The 20,693-nt window shown below is 37.6% G+C and overlaps 1 protein-coding gene across 1 annotated transcript in view; it reads right to left on the minus strand.

Annotated features, from left to right (window-relative positions):
- Positions 1 to 18,868, minus strand: part of cntln (centlein, centrosomal protein) — a 132,474-nt gene extending 113,606 nt beyond the window's left edge. The window contains exons 1-6 of the mRNA XM_084715207.1: positions 18,529 to 18,868; positions 18,180 to 18,258; positions 12,268 to 12,356; positions 7,754 to 7,838; positions 3,458 to 3,595; positions 2,306 to 2,485 (exon numbers count right to left, since the gene is read on the minus strand). Coding sequence (XP_084571333.1) covers positions 2,306 to 2,485; positions 3,458 to 3,595; positions 7,754 to 7,838; positions 12,268 to 12,356; positions 18,180 to 18,251 — 564 coding nt within the window. The 5' untranslated portion in view covers positions 18,252 to 18,258; positions 18,529 to 18,868. The remainder of the gene's footprint in view (positions 1 to 2,305; positions 2,486 to 3,457; positions 3,596 to 7,753; positions 7,839 to 12,267; positions 12,357 to 18,179; positions 18,259 to 18,528) is intronic.
- Between the last annotated feature and the right edge of the window lie 1,825 nt (positions 18,869 to 20,693).

Below are 20,693 nucleotides of genomic sequence, written 5' to 3' on the forward strand. Positions count from 1 at the left end.
GATTTCTGTGAGGGCATGGCGAGAGGCGGCAGGTTAAAGTAAGGATGAAAACTTGGATTGTGATTTGATTGGTTAAATGTTTAAACAGTGATGCTGCTGTCACTGTCAAATCACCGTCTTTCTCATGCCCACAGAAATGAGAAATATTGATTCATAATGACGACTGGAGCAACAGACATATTCTGAAAATTACCTGCTTGTATTTGCAGACCTGCAAACTACAGAGAAGTGAAAGACGTGACATGACATGACACTGAAATCAATGCGGTAAGGGATATTCTCCCCCCAAAGAAAATTTTAGTACTTTTACTGTGCAAAAAGCCTTTTGTAGTCTTTTGATATTAGGATACATCAAGAAAACCATAGTCTTGTTTTATAGAAGAGAAAACACCACATCATTCTTTTCTTTTTTTAAGACTCTTCTCCCACACAAACACACTGCATGCAAAAGTAGTAATAGTACAAGTACGTTCTGCATTGAAAATGTAAAAGTATTTACATGAAATATACTTAAAATACCAAAAGTAAACATACTCATTATGCAGAAGGGCGCATTTCAAAATAACAGATATTATATAAATGGATTATAATTATTGATGTATTCATTCCTTTAATACTGCAGCTGGTAAATGTGGAATTAATTTTAATTAATAAGTAGCCTTTTTTTATATATTACTTTACAAACCACTGGGTAGCTTGTAATTTCCCACTGGGGTCCAATAAAGCCTTTTTCATGTAACAATATCAGGATTTATTTAATGATTATAATCTGTATTGCTCATGTTAATCTGCAAAGTAAATAATAACTAAAGCTGTCAGATAACTGTTGTGGAGTAAAAAGTACAATATTTGCCTCTAAGATATAGCGGAGAACAAACAGCAGAAAATAGAAACACACAAGTTAACAGAAGTATCTCAACAGTACATATCAGGAAGGTGACCCGAGCAAATAAAGTGATATTAACGGCACAGTAGCCACTGGGACATGCTGCCTACCTCTAACTGTGCATGACAGCTACCACGCTGAACAGTTCAGCCACAGTTGCTGCAAGTTGCACATGTGTGGTGCCCACACAGACTGCACTTCTACTGCCAGCCCTATCTTTGTACATTGAGTCTGCAGAAGAGTTGAGAAGATAAGTGTTGTAACTAGAAACAGGCGTTTGTCTGGATGTTACCTTCAGGCAACACTGTACCATTATGGAATAGCTTACAGGTATTATTGTTTAAAATGGTGTAAGCATATTTCAACAAACTTTACATTAACAATCTATCAAATCAACATATCATAACCTCTTCACAACAAAAATTTCAGTGTTTGATCATTTGTGTTACATTTAAATGCTTGTTTTCATTTTCCTGGCATGTCTTTCCTGGCATACAAGATCTTTGGCTCACTGCTTATGAGTTCAAATAAAATAAAATAAAATAATTGTCAATGCATTTTACACCCTATCTTATATTGTTTGTTTAGTATATAAACCTAGATACACACTAGATGCACAATGCCAAAAATGTCAAGTTGGGAATCCATAATGGTACAGTGTTAAGTCAAGGCAACTTGTACTTTTTTTTTTAGAGTTTTCAGTTACTTAATTATCAAATAAAGTGCATTAAACAATCAAAAAATAAACTTTAGTCCTCTAATAGTGTGAATCCTTTTTTCCAGATTGCAAAATGACTGAAAAAAAATGTTTTCAGGACATATTTATGACGAGATGTGATGAAGCTGAACACTGCCTCTTTTATTGTTGCACCACAATTGAGGATGTTTTGCGTGAGTGTACGTGTGTGTGTGTGTGTGTGTGTGTGTGTGTGTGTGTGTGTGTGTGTGTGTGTGTGTGTGTGTGTGTACATGAGTGTATATGATTCACATGAATGACCTGATTGAAACAATAAACCATGACTGTCACTGAAAGGTGTCTAGTTTGCACGTATGTATTTGGCAAGAATGAATTACAGAAGTAGAAACTCTTGCACCCACACATGCAAATGACTTCACAAGTTCCTTTCAGTTGTGGTCAATCAATTCATTTTTTACCCCAACCAATGCAGATCTGTCTCCCCCATGTTGAATCATAATTTTTCCCTCCTTTGAATATAGTCCCTGCATATTTAAATCGTGTGCTTTGCTACAGAGATCCTTTTATATTCACATGCTGAGGAGGAAAGGGTATGAGGGATCGGAGAGTTCAAGGTGTGCAGAAGAAAGGGAAACCTAGAGGACGGGGCCCTTCCAGTACAACTTTGTGTGTGTGAGCGTCTGTGTGTTTGTGTGTGAATGGACTTGTCCCCGTGTTCGTACCTTGACTCTGGCCTGGGCAGCATCCCTCTGGTCTCGTTGGCTGTTGGCCTGCCTCTCTTTCTCCTCCAGGTCAGCTCGCAGGGCGGCACAGCGGGAAGTTAATCCCTCTTTCTCCTCCTCTAGAGCCCCCACCACCTGCCGCTCCTCCTCCTCTTTCCTCCTACACTCCGTCTTCATTTCCTGGATAAGAGAGGTGTGTGTGTAAGGAGGAGAGCAGGGGGTCGTGAGGGGCCAAATAAACAATGGTGACGGAAGGAGAGGAATAGAAAAGGTGGGGATTCAAACTGAGAGAATGAGAAAAAAGAAAGCTGGAGAAATACAAAAAGAGAAGCAACTCATGGGGTTGAGGCTGAGATGAATATGTAAACAGTGGACCGGCTTTGCTGCGGGAGCCCCCTGCATGGGCCGCTGATTGGCCAAGGTCACCTGTGCTGTATGACTGGGCCCACGTGGCCAGATGTTGGCTGGTGTGAGCCGTGCCGTGCCGCAAGAGCCGGGCTCATGCAGGTACAGGGGCCAGTCTGTCAGCTTTAATGACAGGCTCCTAATGAGAATGGTGCTTGCTGCAAGACCCATTAGACTCAACCCAGGTCTCCTTTGATGCTGTCCCCCACAATTTCTCGCCATGAGACCTCACCAAGACTGTGTAAGGACCATTCCTTTATCAATTAATCATAGCTGGGTCCCATCTAAGTATAATTAGGGAGAAGCCACACCATCACATGCACTTTTCACTTTCCCCCACTGAAGCAGTCATTAAGTATTTATCTGCAAGTTAACAACCTGCTTTCCTTTTCTCTCCATCTTTCTCTCTTACACACACACACACACACACACACACACACACACACACACACACACACACACACACACACACAGACTTTCCAGCTGTTAAGTATTCTCTGTTGTCAGTAGCAGGAAAGAAAGCTAAAAGCAAGAAAAGGTGAGACAGAGTGAGGGTGAAAATCAAGAGACGAAGACACAAAGACATCGAGATTGTGTTCAAGAGGGCTGAGCAATCCTCTTTCTCTTCTTAATGATTCAAACGCCTGTGGCTAAAGCTGCGGGGGACTTGTCGTGTTTGGTGCCACACAGAAAAGAGACTTTTCGACTCTGAGGCCCTGACTGCCACAGAAAATTTGTTCCACCGACCTGAAATTCCTGACTCTTATTGACCAGTTGTTCACGCAGAGCTGTCAGCTCCTTCTTCATTAAGGCGCTCTCCTCATCCACTGTCGTCCTCCTCCTCTGGACCAAGTTGTTAATCTCCTGCTGCTGCCCTGTCACTTTCTGTGGACGACAGACAGACAGGAGAAAAGACGGAGAGCAACACAGATAGAGGCAAAGAAGGAGGGAAAAGAAAGCCACAGCTTAAAATATGTTTTTAAGTCTTGGAAAACTCAAATCAGAAATAAGATCTGCATTAGGGCTGTCATGATATCAGATTTTCACTACACGATTATCATGACCAAAAGAATTCACAATAATGATATTATCTATAGAAACTTAAAAAACTACAAAAACTGATGTTAAAAAAAATGATATTAATGTTTCACTTTTTAAATATTATAATTATCATCAGTGCTTGTATATAACAGCACCCACAGTCTGGATTGCGTCCTCACCAGGGTCCAAATTACATAAAACCAACAAGTTTAAATTTTCCAGGCATAACAGTCTAATTACTGAATCTGTGAATATTAAATAAAATGTTTAATTAAAACAAAAATAACTAAAAACTTTGATTATTTTTTACCCTTGAGCAACTTGCAACAGAAGGCGGGCGACTAATGATTATTTTCATAATTTATATATTCTGATTATTTTCTCAATTAATCATTAGATCTATTAAGCACCATCATTAAAGAAAACCATGACAATTTCCTAGTGCCCAAGGTGACATCAGCAAATGACTTGTTTATAAGATAAATAATAATACAATTAATACCTAAACCCCAAGATATTCAGTTAACAACGTCAGGACAAAGACAAGCAGATAATTCTCACATTTGAGAACCAGGAACCATAAAATATTTTGGTGTTTTTGTTGAAAAATAAATTTACATAAAACACTTATCAGAACTTTTTTTTAATTTTGTTAACCGATTAATCATTCTTAAGAAAAGTCCAAATTATCTGATTTCAGCTATTTGAATGTAAATCATTTCTGGTTTCTTTATGCCTCTGTGACAGTAAGTAACTGTAAGTAATTAACATTTTCCACAATTTCCCAAAATTTTATGGACCAAACGACTTATTGATTAATTGAGAAAAAGGTTTTAAAAAAGCAATTTCTATAAACAGAATACAACCACACACATTCAACTATCAACCTCAATCTGATCCTCATTTAAAATCTAAAATAAGTAACAAAAAAAAAAAAAAAAACATAAATGTCCATGATGATCAGTTTAATGATTCAGTCCATCAGAAATAGTACAATGATTTTAATGACCACCCACTTTTGATGCTGGTATATGTTCACTTCATGTTTTTTGGCAGCCTTTGTGGCCTTAGTAGGGAGGGGGCTGGCCTCTTAACACTGCATCAGCTGGGGTTTGGCATTGGCTGGTAATCCACAGCCTTCTGTGGCTACACCCTCCTCTCAAATAACACTGTGCTCTGGGATGCAATTAATTGCCATGTTGAGGGAAAAATCGCTCAGATATATCCAGATAGTGGATTTAGCGTTCCTTGCTACTTCTAGCTCGCCGTGCTAAGAACAGAGGGGCTTTAATAGAGATTTATACTGGAGAGCAGAAAATAAATTCAAACGTTGATAATGAGGTAGGCGAGAACAATTTGAACCCCAGTAGTGCTCAATTGATAGAGGAGAAAAAAAGGGGGGTTCCGCCAAGTTAAGAGGTCTAGGACAGAAAGATTAGCATTTGAAAATTCCCAGTGCAGTTCAAAAATGAAAGCTAATTATGTTACAAAAATGGAAAGGAGTAGAGAGGGGAAGGGGAAATATAGAGAAAGAGGTGGAATGAAAAAAACAAGAATGGGGAGAGAAAGAAACATTATCAAAGTTGGAGAGTGGAGATATTAAAGGGAGTGTAAGATCCTGTGTGGACTCAGTGGACCATCACATCTCCAAAAAAAAAGAAGAGGAAAAACCAATTAATCACTATTTGGGAGTGCATAGCTCAAGACTGGATGAGATGATGACTGTCAGAGGGCTGGATGACACAGCACAGAGCTCAGTGCTCTTAATGAGATTCTCAAACAGCCTGCAAGTTTCATTACAGACAGTTTAAAGAGGAAAAAGACAGAAAAGAGAAACGAGAAGCATGCAAATATGGAAATTGAAGAATTAATTAAGAAACATTTTATTGGCTTTTCTGTGAAAGACAATTTGAAATTCATCAGATGATTAGACATTAATAGGTTTACACTTTTACACATACTTTGAAACTAATTTGGATTATGAGTAATGCAGGAATATATTAATCACTCAATTATAAGAACTCTTGTAAGATGGGCAGCTTTCCTCCAGTCCCCCTGTCACATAATTATTTGTACTGTTACATCACTGTTGTCTTCAGCTGGAGAGTATTAAGCCCAAATGTCTGACACACTGGCAGAGACAGTAAATTTGTCAGAAACAGATTAAGTATGTGTGGTTAAATAACCCTAATCAGCTGTGAAAGGTTATCTGCCTGCCAACACTTTAAGTGCACAGTTAAAGCCACAAATACCAGTTACATTATTGTAGATCAATAAAATTTCTGTTCATCGAAGCCTTGAAAAATCAGACTTCACTAGATCTAATAATATTTAGAATTTTTGAGTGGACCGCACCAAAGAATAAAACTTCTGGGAAACTCTAGGTCTGAAGTTAAGGTCAAAAAACACACGTATTTCATTTCTAAAGTGGCATTTACAGAAAAAAATAATAATTTCCCCATGCATAATATGTTACAGCAGGCTGTTCTTACAGAAATATCATTGCTATAGTGGCTTAAAACTTGATGGACTATACATTAATGCAACTGCAACACAGTACTTACAGTAGAAATTTTGCCATTCTGACATATTCATTAAAAAATGTCTTACATTTACACATTTATTTTTATTTTCCTTATTCTTATGTTATAAATAATCATGTTCTACATATTCTCTAGAATGTAGCAGCCTGTTCTCTTGGGTTTTGTAGCATTGTTGACGCTGTCCTATCTCGAAGGCCATTCACATTAAGTGTGAGAGATTTGCTTGCAAGTTGGCTGTCAGTGGTGCTCATGCATCAGTCATTATTTATATTTCAATTCTTATCTAGTAGAGTTATCTTTAATGAAATTAAGCACATCTTTACATGTTGGACAGCACTTTTCATCACACTAGTCAACCAACAATAAGGATTGCCCTGTGGCCTAGGGTCAGTAAAAAACAGTCACGTTAAGACAGGAAATACAGCTGGTCACTTTCTCGGGTGAGAAAGTTTAAAAAAAAAAAATCATTTAAATAACTTTCCAGGCATTGCTTCATGAGTGACGTTACTATGTCTGCCTTTCTCCTTGAGACTTCACTCTGCTCTGCTGTGCTCCTATAAGTTACTTGCTGTAACTTCTGTATCGCAAGGATAAGAGTTAAGATGGCTGAGGAGGGTATAATGTAAAAAAAACACTGGTGAGTTGATGACTCCATTACAGCTAGTCTCATTAGGAATGAACACGCTTCTGGATGAGGGACGCTAATGAAGGAGACTGACAGATGCTTCAGTGAAGGGATGATGATTTGGAGTAAATTACATTAGTGATGTCGTTATCGTCAGCCATCATACTGTACCATCAAGAAATATTACCCAAGGGGCAGTGCAAAAGAAAGAAAGTAAAAGAGAGGAAGAGCTGGAAGTGTTTACTTAAAAATACACAGACATTGTCTTGGTTATAGACGTTTATAAAAAATTTATTCTTTAAGGTTTCCCCTGATATTTAAGAATAAGCATTGTTTGTAATGACAAACTAACAAAGGCAAAAGAGGACCATATAAGATAAAAAAAAAATAGAAAAAACAAAACAGTTTCAGTTAAAGACATAAAACAAGAAACTGCTTGCAATTAAAATGTCAGATAAGCAGTGTGGAGATGCAGTTTAGAGAGTGTGGTTGGGAGGAATTAATGAGAAATGCCCTCTGTTTGGACCTTTGGCCATGGTGTTGAGGAGGGCATTTAACTTTCATCTGCTTCATTGGAGCTGATCATTGCCAACAACAGATGATTTGTACATTTGTAAATATGGCGACTTTATAAAGGATTGTCAAACACAGCATTACCTTTTGTAAAAAGTAGATTTTGTTTATGAATATAATCTGATTATAGAGTTATACTTAAGTATTTCAGACCTGGTTGACCCCCCCATCCCCCCCACTCCCCCCTCCCCCCCCCTCCATTAATGTGTCTGAGATCAAACACACACTAAACAGAAAGTTAGGGACCAAACTGTACCGTACCTGTTCCAGCTCCTGTATTGTGTAGTCTTTGGACTGGAGGATCGCCAACACTTTCCTGTCCTTTATCTCAGCTTTGTGCTTCTCACTGGAAAAAAGACAAAAGAAAAACAAATAAACACATGTCCAAAGTCATCTGCGATTCACTTAATTGAACAACTGGATAACTGTTAACTGGAAAGTATAATTGTCAAAGATCAACAGATACAATGCTTATAAAAAAGGGCCCATAGTCCCTTACTGTTCCTTAAATGCATTTTTTACTGTGGTTGTTTTATAACTTTGAATCACAGGGGATGTACACTAGATACAGCAGAAATATATATATGTAGTATCTTGGTGAGTTTGATTGGTCTGATGTCATACAGTGTGCCTTGACAGTACAATACAATAAGGGCTCTGCAATATTTTCTCACTTTCAATGTAAATCCTGCATAATCAGGAAGTCAAGACACCATTACAGTGGCTGCATGCAGTTACGGATGATTTGTGAGAAGATCCCAACTCATTGCTTTTATCCTCTAGTGAAAAAAAGTTTGATAAAATGCATTTTGTCTTTTTCTTACTTTGAATATGACATTTAATACCGCAAGGTTCAGTTTCTAAACAAAACAAACAAATCTTATGTATCATAGATTCTTTTATATGCATGAAAATCATTACACTTTACTTACCACCAACAATGAGACATTATGAGGAAGCATACATTATTAGACGTGCATCAATCTGTACCTCTTTTTATTTAAAGCTACTACAAGAAGTTTTAACTGGTTATGAAACAGTCTCAAACTCACACCAAAATAATCTAGATAGATAAATAGCACTGCAGGCCAGGGGAAACTAAATAAATAATGAAATCAGATGAAACAATCTGTAGCACAGTGACCCAAAGAGCCTATGTTTACATTTTCCTTGGTGAAGTAACATTAGCCAGTTAAAAAGAAGCAGGGGGAGATTTTACTTTGAATATTCTATTTTTGACGTTATGGATGTGGAAACAGTACTATCCAGTACTGTATGGGCCTCCAAAATCAACACAGTATTAAAGTTTCTTGTAGTAGCTTTAACACATATGATAACTTATGATACTGCCTGGACTATTACAGCACAGTATGAGGCCTTCCTACAATTGACTGTTGAGGTGTAATGATAATAATGTAAATGTATTATAAGTCTCATCAGTTTAGCTCTAATTTATAACTAGTCTAGATCATCCATCACACACTTGAACTTCTAGTTCATTAAAGCTACATCTATTATGTTTTATAGTGCATTAGAAAACATTATGCCTGTTTATGAGTGTAGTCATAAAGCACTATGAATGCATTAAAATACAGTACAAATGCCTCCATAGTGCACTCAAATAAAGTGTTACCAAGATTTGTTTCATCACTGTCCAGTGAAAACTGCTTATCTCCAAAATGTCATCTTTTCATGAGCTAAGAAAAACAGCCATGTTTTCAGTTTTGTGCCAGTGCATTTTTTAGATGATCCAGCGGTTTTGAAAATGGTTTGTTTGGCTTAAGAAATTGGAGAACACATAAAGAAGAACTCCCTCCTTCAGTTTTGTCGAAAAAATTCAAAACCACCAAATCTGGAAAAAAGTGGTTTTCACTGGAAAGCGACGATAAATGTTCTTTTTGTTAGTTTCTTATCATGTTTATGAAGGCTACATTTTAAGAAAATAATTAATAACGTGAATACAAAGGAAAAATGCGCAATTAGTTATAAAAGGGGAGCTTCTGTATTATCCTGCTGCCACATCAAACTTTTCTTTTTAGCCCACTAGCACCTCTTTTATCATAATGAACTTTTAGGGAGACAAAAACAAGGCATCAGTTGGGGACCTGTTTGTTTCAACTTCTTTAGGCCACCAGGGGCCACCCATTCCCTCTACTCATCACTTGCTCCTTCTCCACCTCCCATCTCTGAGGCCTCTTCTCTCGTCTCTTTGCCTCTTCTGATCAGCCCTCTCCCCCAGTAGACACTGAAATAAGTATCTGGCGTCCCCGGAGGAGTTGGAACGCAGGCTGGCCCGGCTACATCTCCTTGTATATTGGGCTATGTTCACCATGTCCTGAGCAACCAACCAATCACTCTACAAGATCCACACAGGAAGGGGAGGGGAGGGTGAATGGCAGTTCCCAGTGGGCACAAGCGCTTGACTGGAGTCGACACAATTACCATGTCAATATCCTCCTGCGCATCAGGTGATACAATACACATACACTCTCTGGGTGCATGTTCCCCCACCAGTCTCAGTGGACCAACATACTTTGATGGGTTTCCTATGGGGCTATAAAGGAACTGAAGAGGGTGTGGAGACGGAATGAGACGCAAAGGTACTGAGGAACTCTCTGTACACTGCTGCACTGTATTTTATTCCTATTAAGGGTCTATGAACACCTGACAGACCTAAAAAAGTATGTAATATGCACTCATGACAGAGAAAATATCATTCTAAGATATCCTCAAAAGACAAAGTTAAAACTGAAGCACTGAATCTAGTTTTAGGTTCATTTCGATGGTATGTGGAACATATGTAAGTGGAAAAAACAACTAGTGCCAGGGTTCACCTTTAATGTTGTTTTTTAACTTGCCTGCTCAGGCAAATGGGTCAGATTTCCACTTGCCAGAAGTCAATGTTTAGGTGTCCCAGTGCAAATTGTTTGATTTAGTGGTTATTAAATAGTGCCTTCAACAAGCCATGTCAGTGTGGTACTGCATTCCCAGGTCAATCCCATTCTTCTGTTGAAGAGCGATCGCACTGGAGTACGCAGTGAACGGCTGGGCATTTTTTTTTTTAAATGAATGGTGGTAATCGTTTTTTCGATTACCTGACTTACCTCAGTGCACGTTTCATACAAGCAGTGGCAAGGCAGCTCTCTTAGCTGCCCTGCAAGTGAGATGTTGTCAGCTCAGTTATGGCACTTCAGTGACATTTTTCAGAAACTTGCATGCCTCTGAAAAATGACCCCTGTCAATCATCCGCCTTGCTCTCACACTTGCGACAAACTTTGCTATACATAGCTGGGCTTTCACCTACATCTTCTAACACAGAGGTTCCCAGATGATGTGTCCAACACACTGGTGTGCTGTGAGGCTCTTCCATGTATGCTGTGTGATTGTGTGACAGCCATACACTGTCATTATTGCAGTATACAGCAGATCTATACAAAAAGCTATGATAAAATTTTAAATGTACTATCAGTTGTTTGTATCCATTTGTTTCCAAATAGAGACAAATTCTGTACCTTCACACAAATAAAAAGTTCCTTCAAAACGAACCCCAGTTTTCACCATTTGTGCAGTTGCCAAATGGTGGGAATTATTACAGTGTCTACCTCTGCCTTCACACTTCATTTCAATTACCTCATTGTTAATTTTGCCACCTGTCTGGTTTCACTGGGTGTGTTGCTGATTTGATGTTATTTTACATAGTTTCAAATGAATTGTTGAATTATTTCATTATTTCATGAATAATATAGTTGTTTGTATAATTTTGGCTTGCCCTTTGGTGTGCCTTGGGCACAAAAGGTTTGAGGAAAAACCACTGCCCTAAAGATATCCAACTAACTAATTCCTGTTTCCAGGATAACTGAAATGCTTGTTAGTGCTTCAACCCATAAACTTTGTCTTTACTCACTGCCTTTGTCTCGCAAGTGCCTAATTAGTACTGTGCATGTGTTCAAAATGCAGAGAAGAGTCATCACAATACCAGAATTGTATACTTTGATACAACACAAAAAAACCTAAATACCTATTTAAATATTTTGCTTGTCCTAGGCACACAAAATAAATAAATTAATAATTTATTAATTTTTATTAAAAATCTACACATAGTGCTGGTACAGAAAAAGTCACTGATCACTGTCTGGTTTTCCTGCAAGCCAAATTTCATGACTGAGCACTTACATTATTACTTTTTTTATACCTTCAGTAATTTAGATACTATCAAATGCATCATTAACGCATATTGTATTGTTTTAAACACATGGCATCAAAAAATTATCCAAGTGTCAATACTTTTGACAACCTTACTGCAGAGTTGCCAACATCAAAGAAAATTTAAAGTCAAATATTTTTTGTCCTAATAAGGAGGAATATATTTAATTTATCCAACTGTGAAGAGACCTGAACCTCTGTTCTTTTCTGAAAGTTCCCATGCCACTGTGTTTGGTGTGGCTTAGCCACCCTGCAAAAGAGGTCATATTGAATCTCACAATTTATCCAATAAAGACAAGTATTTGGCAGGAGTGTTTCAACTGTCCAGAATGGGTGCGGCAGAGGAAGAGTGTTTTCATTAAAAGGGTTTCCATGGTTGAACTGCTAGACCGGGGATAAGAAGGCTTAAATCAGCATCTGCGCCAGATTCCGTCGTAACCCCAGTAGAATGGCCAAGGTGCCTTAAACACCCCTTGAACGACTTTCACACATATTTCTCTTCACTTGCGAGATAAAGGAATTTTCAGCTATTGAGCCTCTCAGGTAGCAATTTGAAAGATGAATCTACTCACCGCTCAACCACCAAACTGACAGCCTGGGTCAAGTCTGGATTTGCCACTTGCAGGCGTTTCCATAGGGACCACACAAACTCCTTGTCTGCCTGTGAAAATAAAGGATTCCACGAGTCAACAGCTGTTAGTCCTAATTGAGATAAATAGCTTTTGATAAATTTGTCTCAAAATGCAGCGAGGCCTACGAGGAAAGCACACACGCATCCCAGCTTTTCTCACTGAAAAACAAAAAATTAAATAGGATGCTCAGTGACATTAGCATACGACAGAAGGGGTAGCTAATCAATAATTTAAATATCTTGTACAAAATAGTTTTTGATCTGGCCTGCCCTCTCTAATCATGAGCCTCTTTTAACAGGAATCCTCATCACTGAGATGTGACCTTCGACTCAAGGGGAGCAAGCATTGACACTTGTCATTATGCACTATTTATGACTGGGGAGAGCTGGGATCCAAATCAAAACACAGCAGTCGAGCTTGCATTTGCTTTATTAATCAATTGCGCTCCGGATATGTTTTCCACCACAGCTCCAAAGTAACTAGCCCCAAAGAAACTCAAAACTGATGACAGAGAGAGTCATCTTCAAGTAGAAAAACCCAGCCAGCCCCTGACACATTTCCAATTCAAATTGTCTCGCTGGTTTTTCAAACATTTTTAAGCTACATTACATTTAATGAGGGACATCTAAAAACTACATTTTCTGACATTAAAAGACAGAATTATACCAAATCGACTTAATATAAAATTATCTGATAAATTATGTTCACATCATCATAAGATAAAAGTCATCCCTCCCACTGGAATCTACTGGTCTCCAATTAGTACATGAATTTTAACCCCCTTTTCAAAAGTGTCTAATCAATTATTTACTAAAATGGCAGAAGCAGACCTTGATAAGACCATGAGCTGAACATATAAAGTGGAAGGACTGTAGATCTCTGTCTCTGTATGCGTCTGTGTGTAAGTGTGTGTGCGTGTGTATACAGAGTGGGAGCAGGGTGAAGGGGGATAGAGATCTCACCAAATCAGCCCCGCAATGCAACTAACGATGAAATTAAGCAGCACGGCTGATTTGAAATAGGTGGTCTCCCTCTGCCTGGCCTTTGGCTGCCATTAGCCGTTCCACAGACAGACAGTGTTCTGTCAGGACCCTCATCAAGACCTCTCCTCTGCCGTATGTGTACTTAAAGATGCATTGAATGTGTGTTTGATGATCAGCGTGTGAATTATTAATCCTGAATCTAGCCACTGAAACACCATGGGCTAAACATACGAAAGACAGCCACTGGAATCCAGCCACATATTAATAAAATTAGCAGGGTCTACGAGGAACATTTGCTGGCCGACAGATGAGACTCTTTGTAGTTAATGGCTGTCCTGAAGTACATCTTGCCAGAGACTTAAGACATCAATGGTATTCAAATGCCACTATTTAAATGGTACACTGCACAACTAAAGGTCCCTATTAGACAGACAGAATCACTGATGTTCCTCGCTAGACAAGACCACCAGGGACGGCCGCTACATCAGTTCTATGTACAGCAGGATGGCAGGGACTGCCAAGCTGAAATGAACAAAGTATCACTGGTAAACTAGTAGTATTATAATGTTGTGCATCACAACAGAGAGATACTATTTTACACAGGTATTACACCCTAAAGGTGTTCTTTTTTCCTGGTCAAAATGTTTGCAGGACAAAGCCCTACTCAGTACTGTGGATAAAATTCAGAAAGATATACAACTTGTAAAATTCAGCATTCCCACACCTTTTCAAGACCATTTTTAAAGCTCATTTTCAACATTTCCCAGCACCTTTCAGCTTTGGTAAATGATTTATATTCATATTAGAGTTGTCACAATATCAGAATACCAGAATTCTAAACTTCAGTAAAATACTAGTATAAAAAAGGATACTCCATGATTCTTAACAATCTACATACAGTGCTAGTACAGAAAAAGTCACTCCATTCTGGTTTTCTGCAAGCCAACAGGACAATAAAAACTGAACCAAAGACTTGAATGACAACTTTGATCAGTTTTATTTCTAGCTTCAGTACTTTCGTCACCATAAAATGTTCATCATCATCTTGTTCTTAAATGTGTAGCATTTAAAAAGCATGTAAGTATCGATACTTTTAACAACCTTAATAAACATATATGCTTGAAATGATTTGGCCCAATTTCATTTCTTCATCACATTAAATCTGACATCATTGTGCTCCAAACAACCAAAATTGTGTTTTGTAACAGAATTGTACAGAAAAGTGACAAATTAAAGAAAAAGAAAACAAAGGTTGTTGCAGCAAAATGTGTCACCTGTCTGTAAGTAAACTTTGCATGCTGTATAACCTGGCTGAGACAACATAAATCAATCACTCAAACAATTACAAGACACATAATTTCAATTCAATACAATCCTTTTCATTGTTTTCTTAATTTTTTTTTGTTTCCAAGCCAGCGATCATTGAAAACGCGTCCTCCCAGCATGTTGTTGTCTATTAGCCTCCCACTCACTGTTCCATCAGAGGCCACACATCAGCAAAGACTGGCAGATCACACTAACTGTTGCCACACATGCAGAGTTGTAAGCAATGCTAATCGATATTTTGTGCATAAGGCAAAAGCAATTAGACTCACTCTGATTTATGTTTTATATCTTTATCTAAAAAGCAACCTATTCATGAAAGAAATGCAACTATAATTTCTAGTCTCAAGCACTTTATCCAAAATCCAAATACTTTTTAAACCTTGAAAACATAACATTTAAATTCAAGTTTGTTAGGGATTTCCAGCACCTAAACATTTTCAAGTGATGCACAATAGTTAACACTGTTCATGGGTTCTTATGTGAGCGGTCACTTGGTACTTGTTGTACGTGTGACAGGGTATGTGGCAAATGACCTGAATTTGTCATTTCAATTATTAGAGATGCACCAATTTCAATTTTCTTGGCTGATTCTGATTTCCAATTTTTTTAATTGTCTGACCTGCCAATTTCCATTTTGGCTGATTCCAATTTTCAGTCTTTCTAAGAAGAATTGACAGCATTCACAAACATTTTCACAACTTTTCTTGCAAGAATCAAATTGGATGTTCATAATTAAACACTGACTATTCAATATTCATTAAATACTATTTTACATTTTCTCCAAGTCCTCCAGGTTACAGCCAGGCCTAATTTTTATATTAAGATTATGAATCGGGGGAATGCGATCTCGCAAGATCATGGAATCTCACAGGATCTCACGGGACACAATTTCACATGATCTCATGTGGAAGCAGATGTAAACAAAACGGAGACAGACGCGGTGCAACAGTTTGCTGCAGTAAAACGTTGCCGTGAGAAAAGCAGACACAGAAGTTAAAGGAGTCTGGATGAGAAAATGTTTTAAGAGAGACATCAACACAGGTTGTTTATTCTTCAGCCAAAACAGGAGGTCAGATTTTAACTGTCCCTCTGTGAACAGCAGTCAGCTGCTGGCTAACATTAGCCTGAAGAGCTACAGAGTTTACGGCTGTTCTGTGACACTGTCAGCTGCTCTGTCTCATTGTAGACTGTCTGTCTTCTCTTTATCCTGTTCTTGGAATCTATCGCTGACACCAACTTCATGCAAGCATGTGTCTGAATGTGTGTAGCTGTGATCAGCGCTCTGGTGGGTGTGATATCACGGTCAGTTTGTGTGCTGCACACATGAAGTGACCATCGTGCAGAACACATGGCGGGCACAGAATATGACAGATATGTGACACTGTCCGGTCACTGGTCAGGGCCAGTAACGCTGAAAATCGTCTGTCATCCCTATTAATTACACACATTCATTTATTTAACCTGTAACACTGTAAACATTAAGAAGAAAAAATCATTCTCTTGTATATAGTTTCCAACAAATTGTTTAATAAAAGCACATTTTTTAAAAAAAATTGAAAATAAGGCCTCAAAATATATGTGGCACAATTATTATGTAGTTTTTTCCTTCTAGAGTTTTTTTTAACTGTCAATTATTCATACTCATAGTGATTAGACACAAATTATGAAAGTTTTTTGTTAGTTGAATCACACAAGTTGTACAAGTTGGCAAGGATGCCTTATGTCTCCTCTTCTTATGAAATGAATGTATCAAACTTCTTTTTCTGAGGAAACTCTAAAAAGTTTATTTCAAAAGTCAAACTAAACTTTATATCTTATGTAAATAAGGTAACAGGCACACATGTGGTTACAGTCAAACAACACCACAACCAATGTTCCTGCCCCAAATGTTAGGTGGTACCTAAAGTCTAATAAAAACTCAAATGTAACACATCATCTGCTGAACCCCAGAGCTGTCTACATACCTGTGCAGAAAGGTACTGTGGATATGCAAAGTGAGAAATGCTGGGTTCACTCATGTTATTAGGCACCACCTGGTGGTGAGTATGCAAGGACAACCTCCCTCAATCACTGACTCAGAAAAGTGAAGATGAAAGCTTATCAAATGTGTTCATGAGCAACTTCTAGACTATGTGTTTGGATTTATTTGAATGAATAGAAAAACTGGGGGGGGGGGGGGTCAGTTTATTCAAATATACTCTGGAAGAGGACATTTCATCTGTTAGTCATACACTTCCAAAATATAATCATGACTTCATGCCTTTTGAGTGGAGCTGAAACAGAAACAGCTGACTTATTGTACCTTATAATATGTACTGTCATTGCCCAAGAAATAATTTTAGTTTTAATCATAATACACAATGAAAATACATTATGTATGGATCTAAGGCGAGTCTTAGGTCTTCATCTGATCAAAATGAGAAATGGTTTGGACTGCCCATTTAATAAAGTGAGTAATTATTGTCTGATAAAATGACAAATTGTGAGAAAGCAGAAAAAAATCTTCGCACTCAGAAGAGAAGCAAAAGTTCCTGAAAACTGTGACGTACATGTAGTCATACCAAATAAACCACAAGTGTTTATAGTAGTGACTCACTCAGCCCATGAAAAAATATGATCAAGAAAGGTTTTTTAAGCAGATAAGAGTATATTTTACTTGTTGTTTTATCATTCTCATGAAAAGCTTATGTACTAACAGTTTAAGTACTAATTAGAGAAAAATGACAAATAGTGTTGACCTTGAGTTCATTAGTGCACCGTCACATAATTTGATTTTACAGTGAAATACTTATGGTAAACACATTGACACTTAAAAACCCTAAAACCTTAAATTGTGATGTGCAAATCTGTCAACATTTGTTGAGCAAATTTGCTGTACCAGTTCACTTGATATATTTCAACATTCTTGGGCAATTTCATGCTATCACATTATTAGGCTGTATCAAAGCAAGCCATAACTAATTGTGTTTACTATAATACATTCTTCCAGTGACAGAAAATAACTAAGTACATTCACATAATCACAGAAATACTGAACTTCTTACTTCACATTTAGTTTATACATTTAGATTTTCAGAATATTATGTTTTATAATATTGTTACAAATCTGCAATCTGTAAAAAGACTAGAGATTTGTATTAATACTAGAAAATATGATCAAGAATTACCTTATGATGTTTAGTGTAGGCTAAGATAAATCTTTATTGATTGCTGAGGGAATTTCACAAGCTACCCAGCCATTTCTAAAGTAATAAAAACAGCTCTACCTTTACAAGACACAACATAATGAACACATTAATGCATCAACAATTGTAATCCAGACTGTGAAATTAAGTTTTCTGCAAGATGAGCACTTTTACTTCTGGTACTTTAAGCATATTTTGATGCTAATACTTAAGTGTTTTTGAATACAGGATTTATAACAGAGTATTTATACAGGGGTAGAAACACAGTACTTCTTCCACCACTGTACTCCTCAGATAGTAGAGACCACAGTCAGGCAGTGTGTGCACATCCCTTTGGTGAATACACATTCATACGTACCTGGCATTGCATTAACTCATCTGATAAACTCTTTACTTGCTCCTCCAAAACCAGGATGCGAGTGTCGGACATTTTGGGACTGAAAAGGAAGAGAAATAACAACTGACATCAGTTCGGAGTCTCTCATGTGAGAAATAACACTTGTAGCAGATGGCAAGTTATCACACGTTACATGAGCCGGTTCGTATTTAATCGGCGAAGACACTGTTAATGTGGGAACGAGTTCATCTTTTTGAAAGCGAGGAGGATCCGTAACGTTATTTTTCATCTGACGGGAGCAAGTCAACTTACGTGTCTTTAGCACACTCGCAGGATGACACAGTGAAGCACAATGGAGTTTGTCTCTTACCTGTTTCGATAACTTGATGTTAACACTGTAGCAGAAGCTTTGCAGCACGGCGTTAGCACAGTATAGTTAACGCTAGTGCCACTGTAGCTAAGCTAACGTTAGCCACTTAAACGTTCATGTTGTCAGTTTGACTGCCGTTGACAGCCTGCCGCCGTAACGTCAGCGCCCGAACAACGTCACGATATAATTCACCGGCAGAGTGTCATTATACACTAAAATAAACCTTCGTGGCTTTTTCTATAAAACCATGACGAACTCTCTCAGTGATTCACAGCGTTGTCAATAACTACAGAGACGCCTTCGTCCGTTCAAACAAACCCGCTGTTTTCCGTTTCTGTCCCTCGCGTCACCGCAATTGCGTCATTTTACGACGGCTATAGTCAAGTTACGGCACGACGATCCTTACACTGGATGTCAAAGGTTGGTCCGAGAACCGTACAAAGACCTTTGTTGTAGTTTCAAATGGTCCTCAACAAAATTAAATGTTGTAGAGTGTAATCAAAGAAAAGTGTGATTTTTTTTTTTTGTTTAAATTGTCTCACTTTTAACACCCCCTACATATATATGTGTATATATGTGTGTATGTGTATGTGTGTATAAATAAATAAATAGACACACACACACACACACACACACACACACACACACACACACACACACACACGTTTGTTTTTGTTTTTGTTTTGTTTTTTACCAAACTGAGAATATATGAAATTGCTACAATTCTTATGCAATGTTTTAAGATTAGCCTATTAAATATGTAATCCATTTCCAGTTTGGAAAATTTACCTTACTAACTTACAGTTAATATGACATTTTTCTATGATTAGGTCTACTTTTGGCTTAATTATTGGACTAATATTAGCAGCCTACTAACAATACCCTACTCAGATCAATACAGTTTATATAGAGAGAGCATTTCAGAACATAACTCGAGTGAAAATGCATTCCAGTCAAGGCAGTAGGGCTAGAATCTGTCTTTAAAAAAAAAAAAGATAAAATAAATTTAATGCTGAGGTTTTTGCTTGAACATTCAATCCCAGGCACTGAAGAAAAAGAACACAATGAATAAAAAATAAAAACATAAAAGCCATTGTTCTTAGTGTTGTCAAAGAAGGGCATATACAAAACTATTATCTTGAGGTTTAAATTTCAATAAGTAATTGTGCAATATAGGCAAAAATACAAAATAAGGCCAAAAGTATAATCATGGAAAAAGACTAAAAAAAGGTAAAACAACTAACATGAGGAAATTAGATGAAAATACAATAAAACCAGCAACAGACTGAGCAAGAGGGTCTTGATAAAAAACAATGGCAGCCTCAGACTGAACAAACTAGACCTATTTAGTAATACAAATATTTGTTGAATATGGTTGTCGCAGCAAGAAGCAAAAATTAAAAACATTAGTTGTGTTCATTTTTATTTATCCTACATATTTTATCTTAACTTTATTTTAACTATTTAACCAGACACATCATAAAGAACACATTCTATTTACAATGGCAGCCTGGCAAAAGGGAAAAGCCTCTTGTGGAAAGGTGCCAAAAAAAGTATCAAAAGTTAAAAGGCAGCAACTCACACAGCATTACATGTGACAAGAAGCATTACATAAATGACACACAGTCTAGCACACAAGCAAAGGCAGGTAGCCAACAGACAACATCATGCATGGTTTGATATTCAACTCCACTCTACTGATTCATCCCGAAGAACAGCATCCATTCTTACTGTATGATGCATAGAACGTGACATAAAATCATCTTCTCGAACATTGTTTCACAGTCTGGTGAACTGCCCTGGTGGTGACTTCTTAAATCAGCCCGTGTCTCCTGCTGGGCTCTCATCAAAAACAGACTTTAGCTGACCAAGACCAACTCTGAGCTACAATTAAGATCAAGTCCAAACCATGGGTCAAATCTATTGGCTCGGAATTATAAATGACTTATACGAATGTGAAAAAAATCTTCATCATCTAATGCTGTGGATGGAAATGATGCCATAGTATGTGCAGTGGTTCATTTGTTTTCTCAGCTCTCTGAATCTCATTTAGGCCTCTCAAGGCAAACAATAAAGAACAGGCCATGTTAGAAAGCTATTTTAGCATCTTATCCACCTAAATTCTAAAATTAATGAGGTATCAAACAAATTTAGATCTTTTTACA

Source organism: Lutjanus erythropterus, chromosome 3, assembly GCF_056507025.1.
Source record: "Lutjanus erythropterus isolate fLutEry1 chromosome 3, fLutEry1.hap2, whole genome shotgun sequence".
In the NCBI taxonomy this organism is placed as follows: domain Eukaryota; kingdom Metazoa; phylum Chordata; class Actinopteri; order Lutjaniformes; family Lutjanidae; genus Lutjanus; species Lutjanus erythropterus.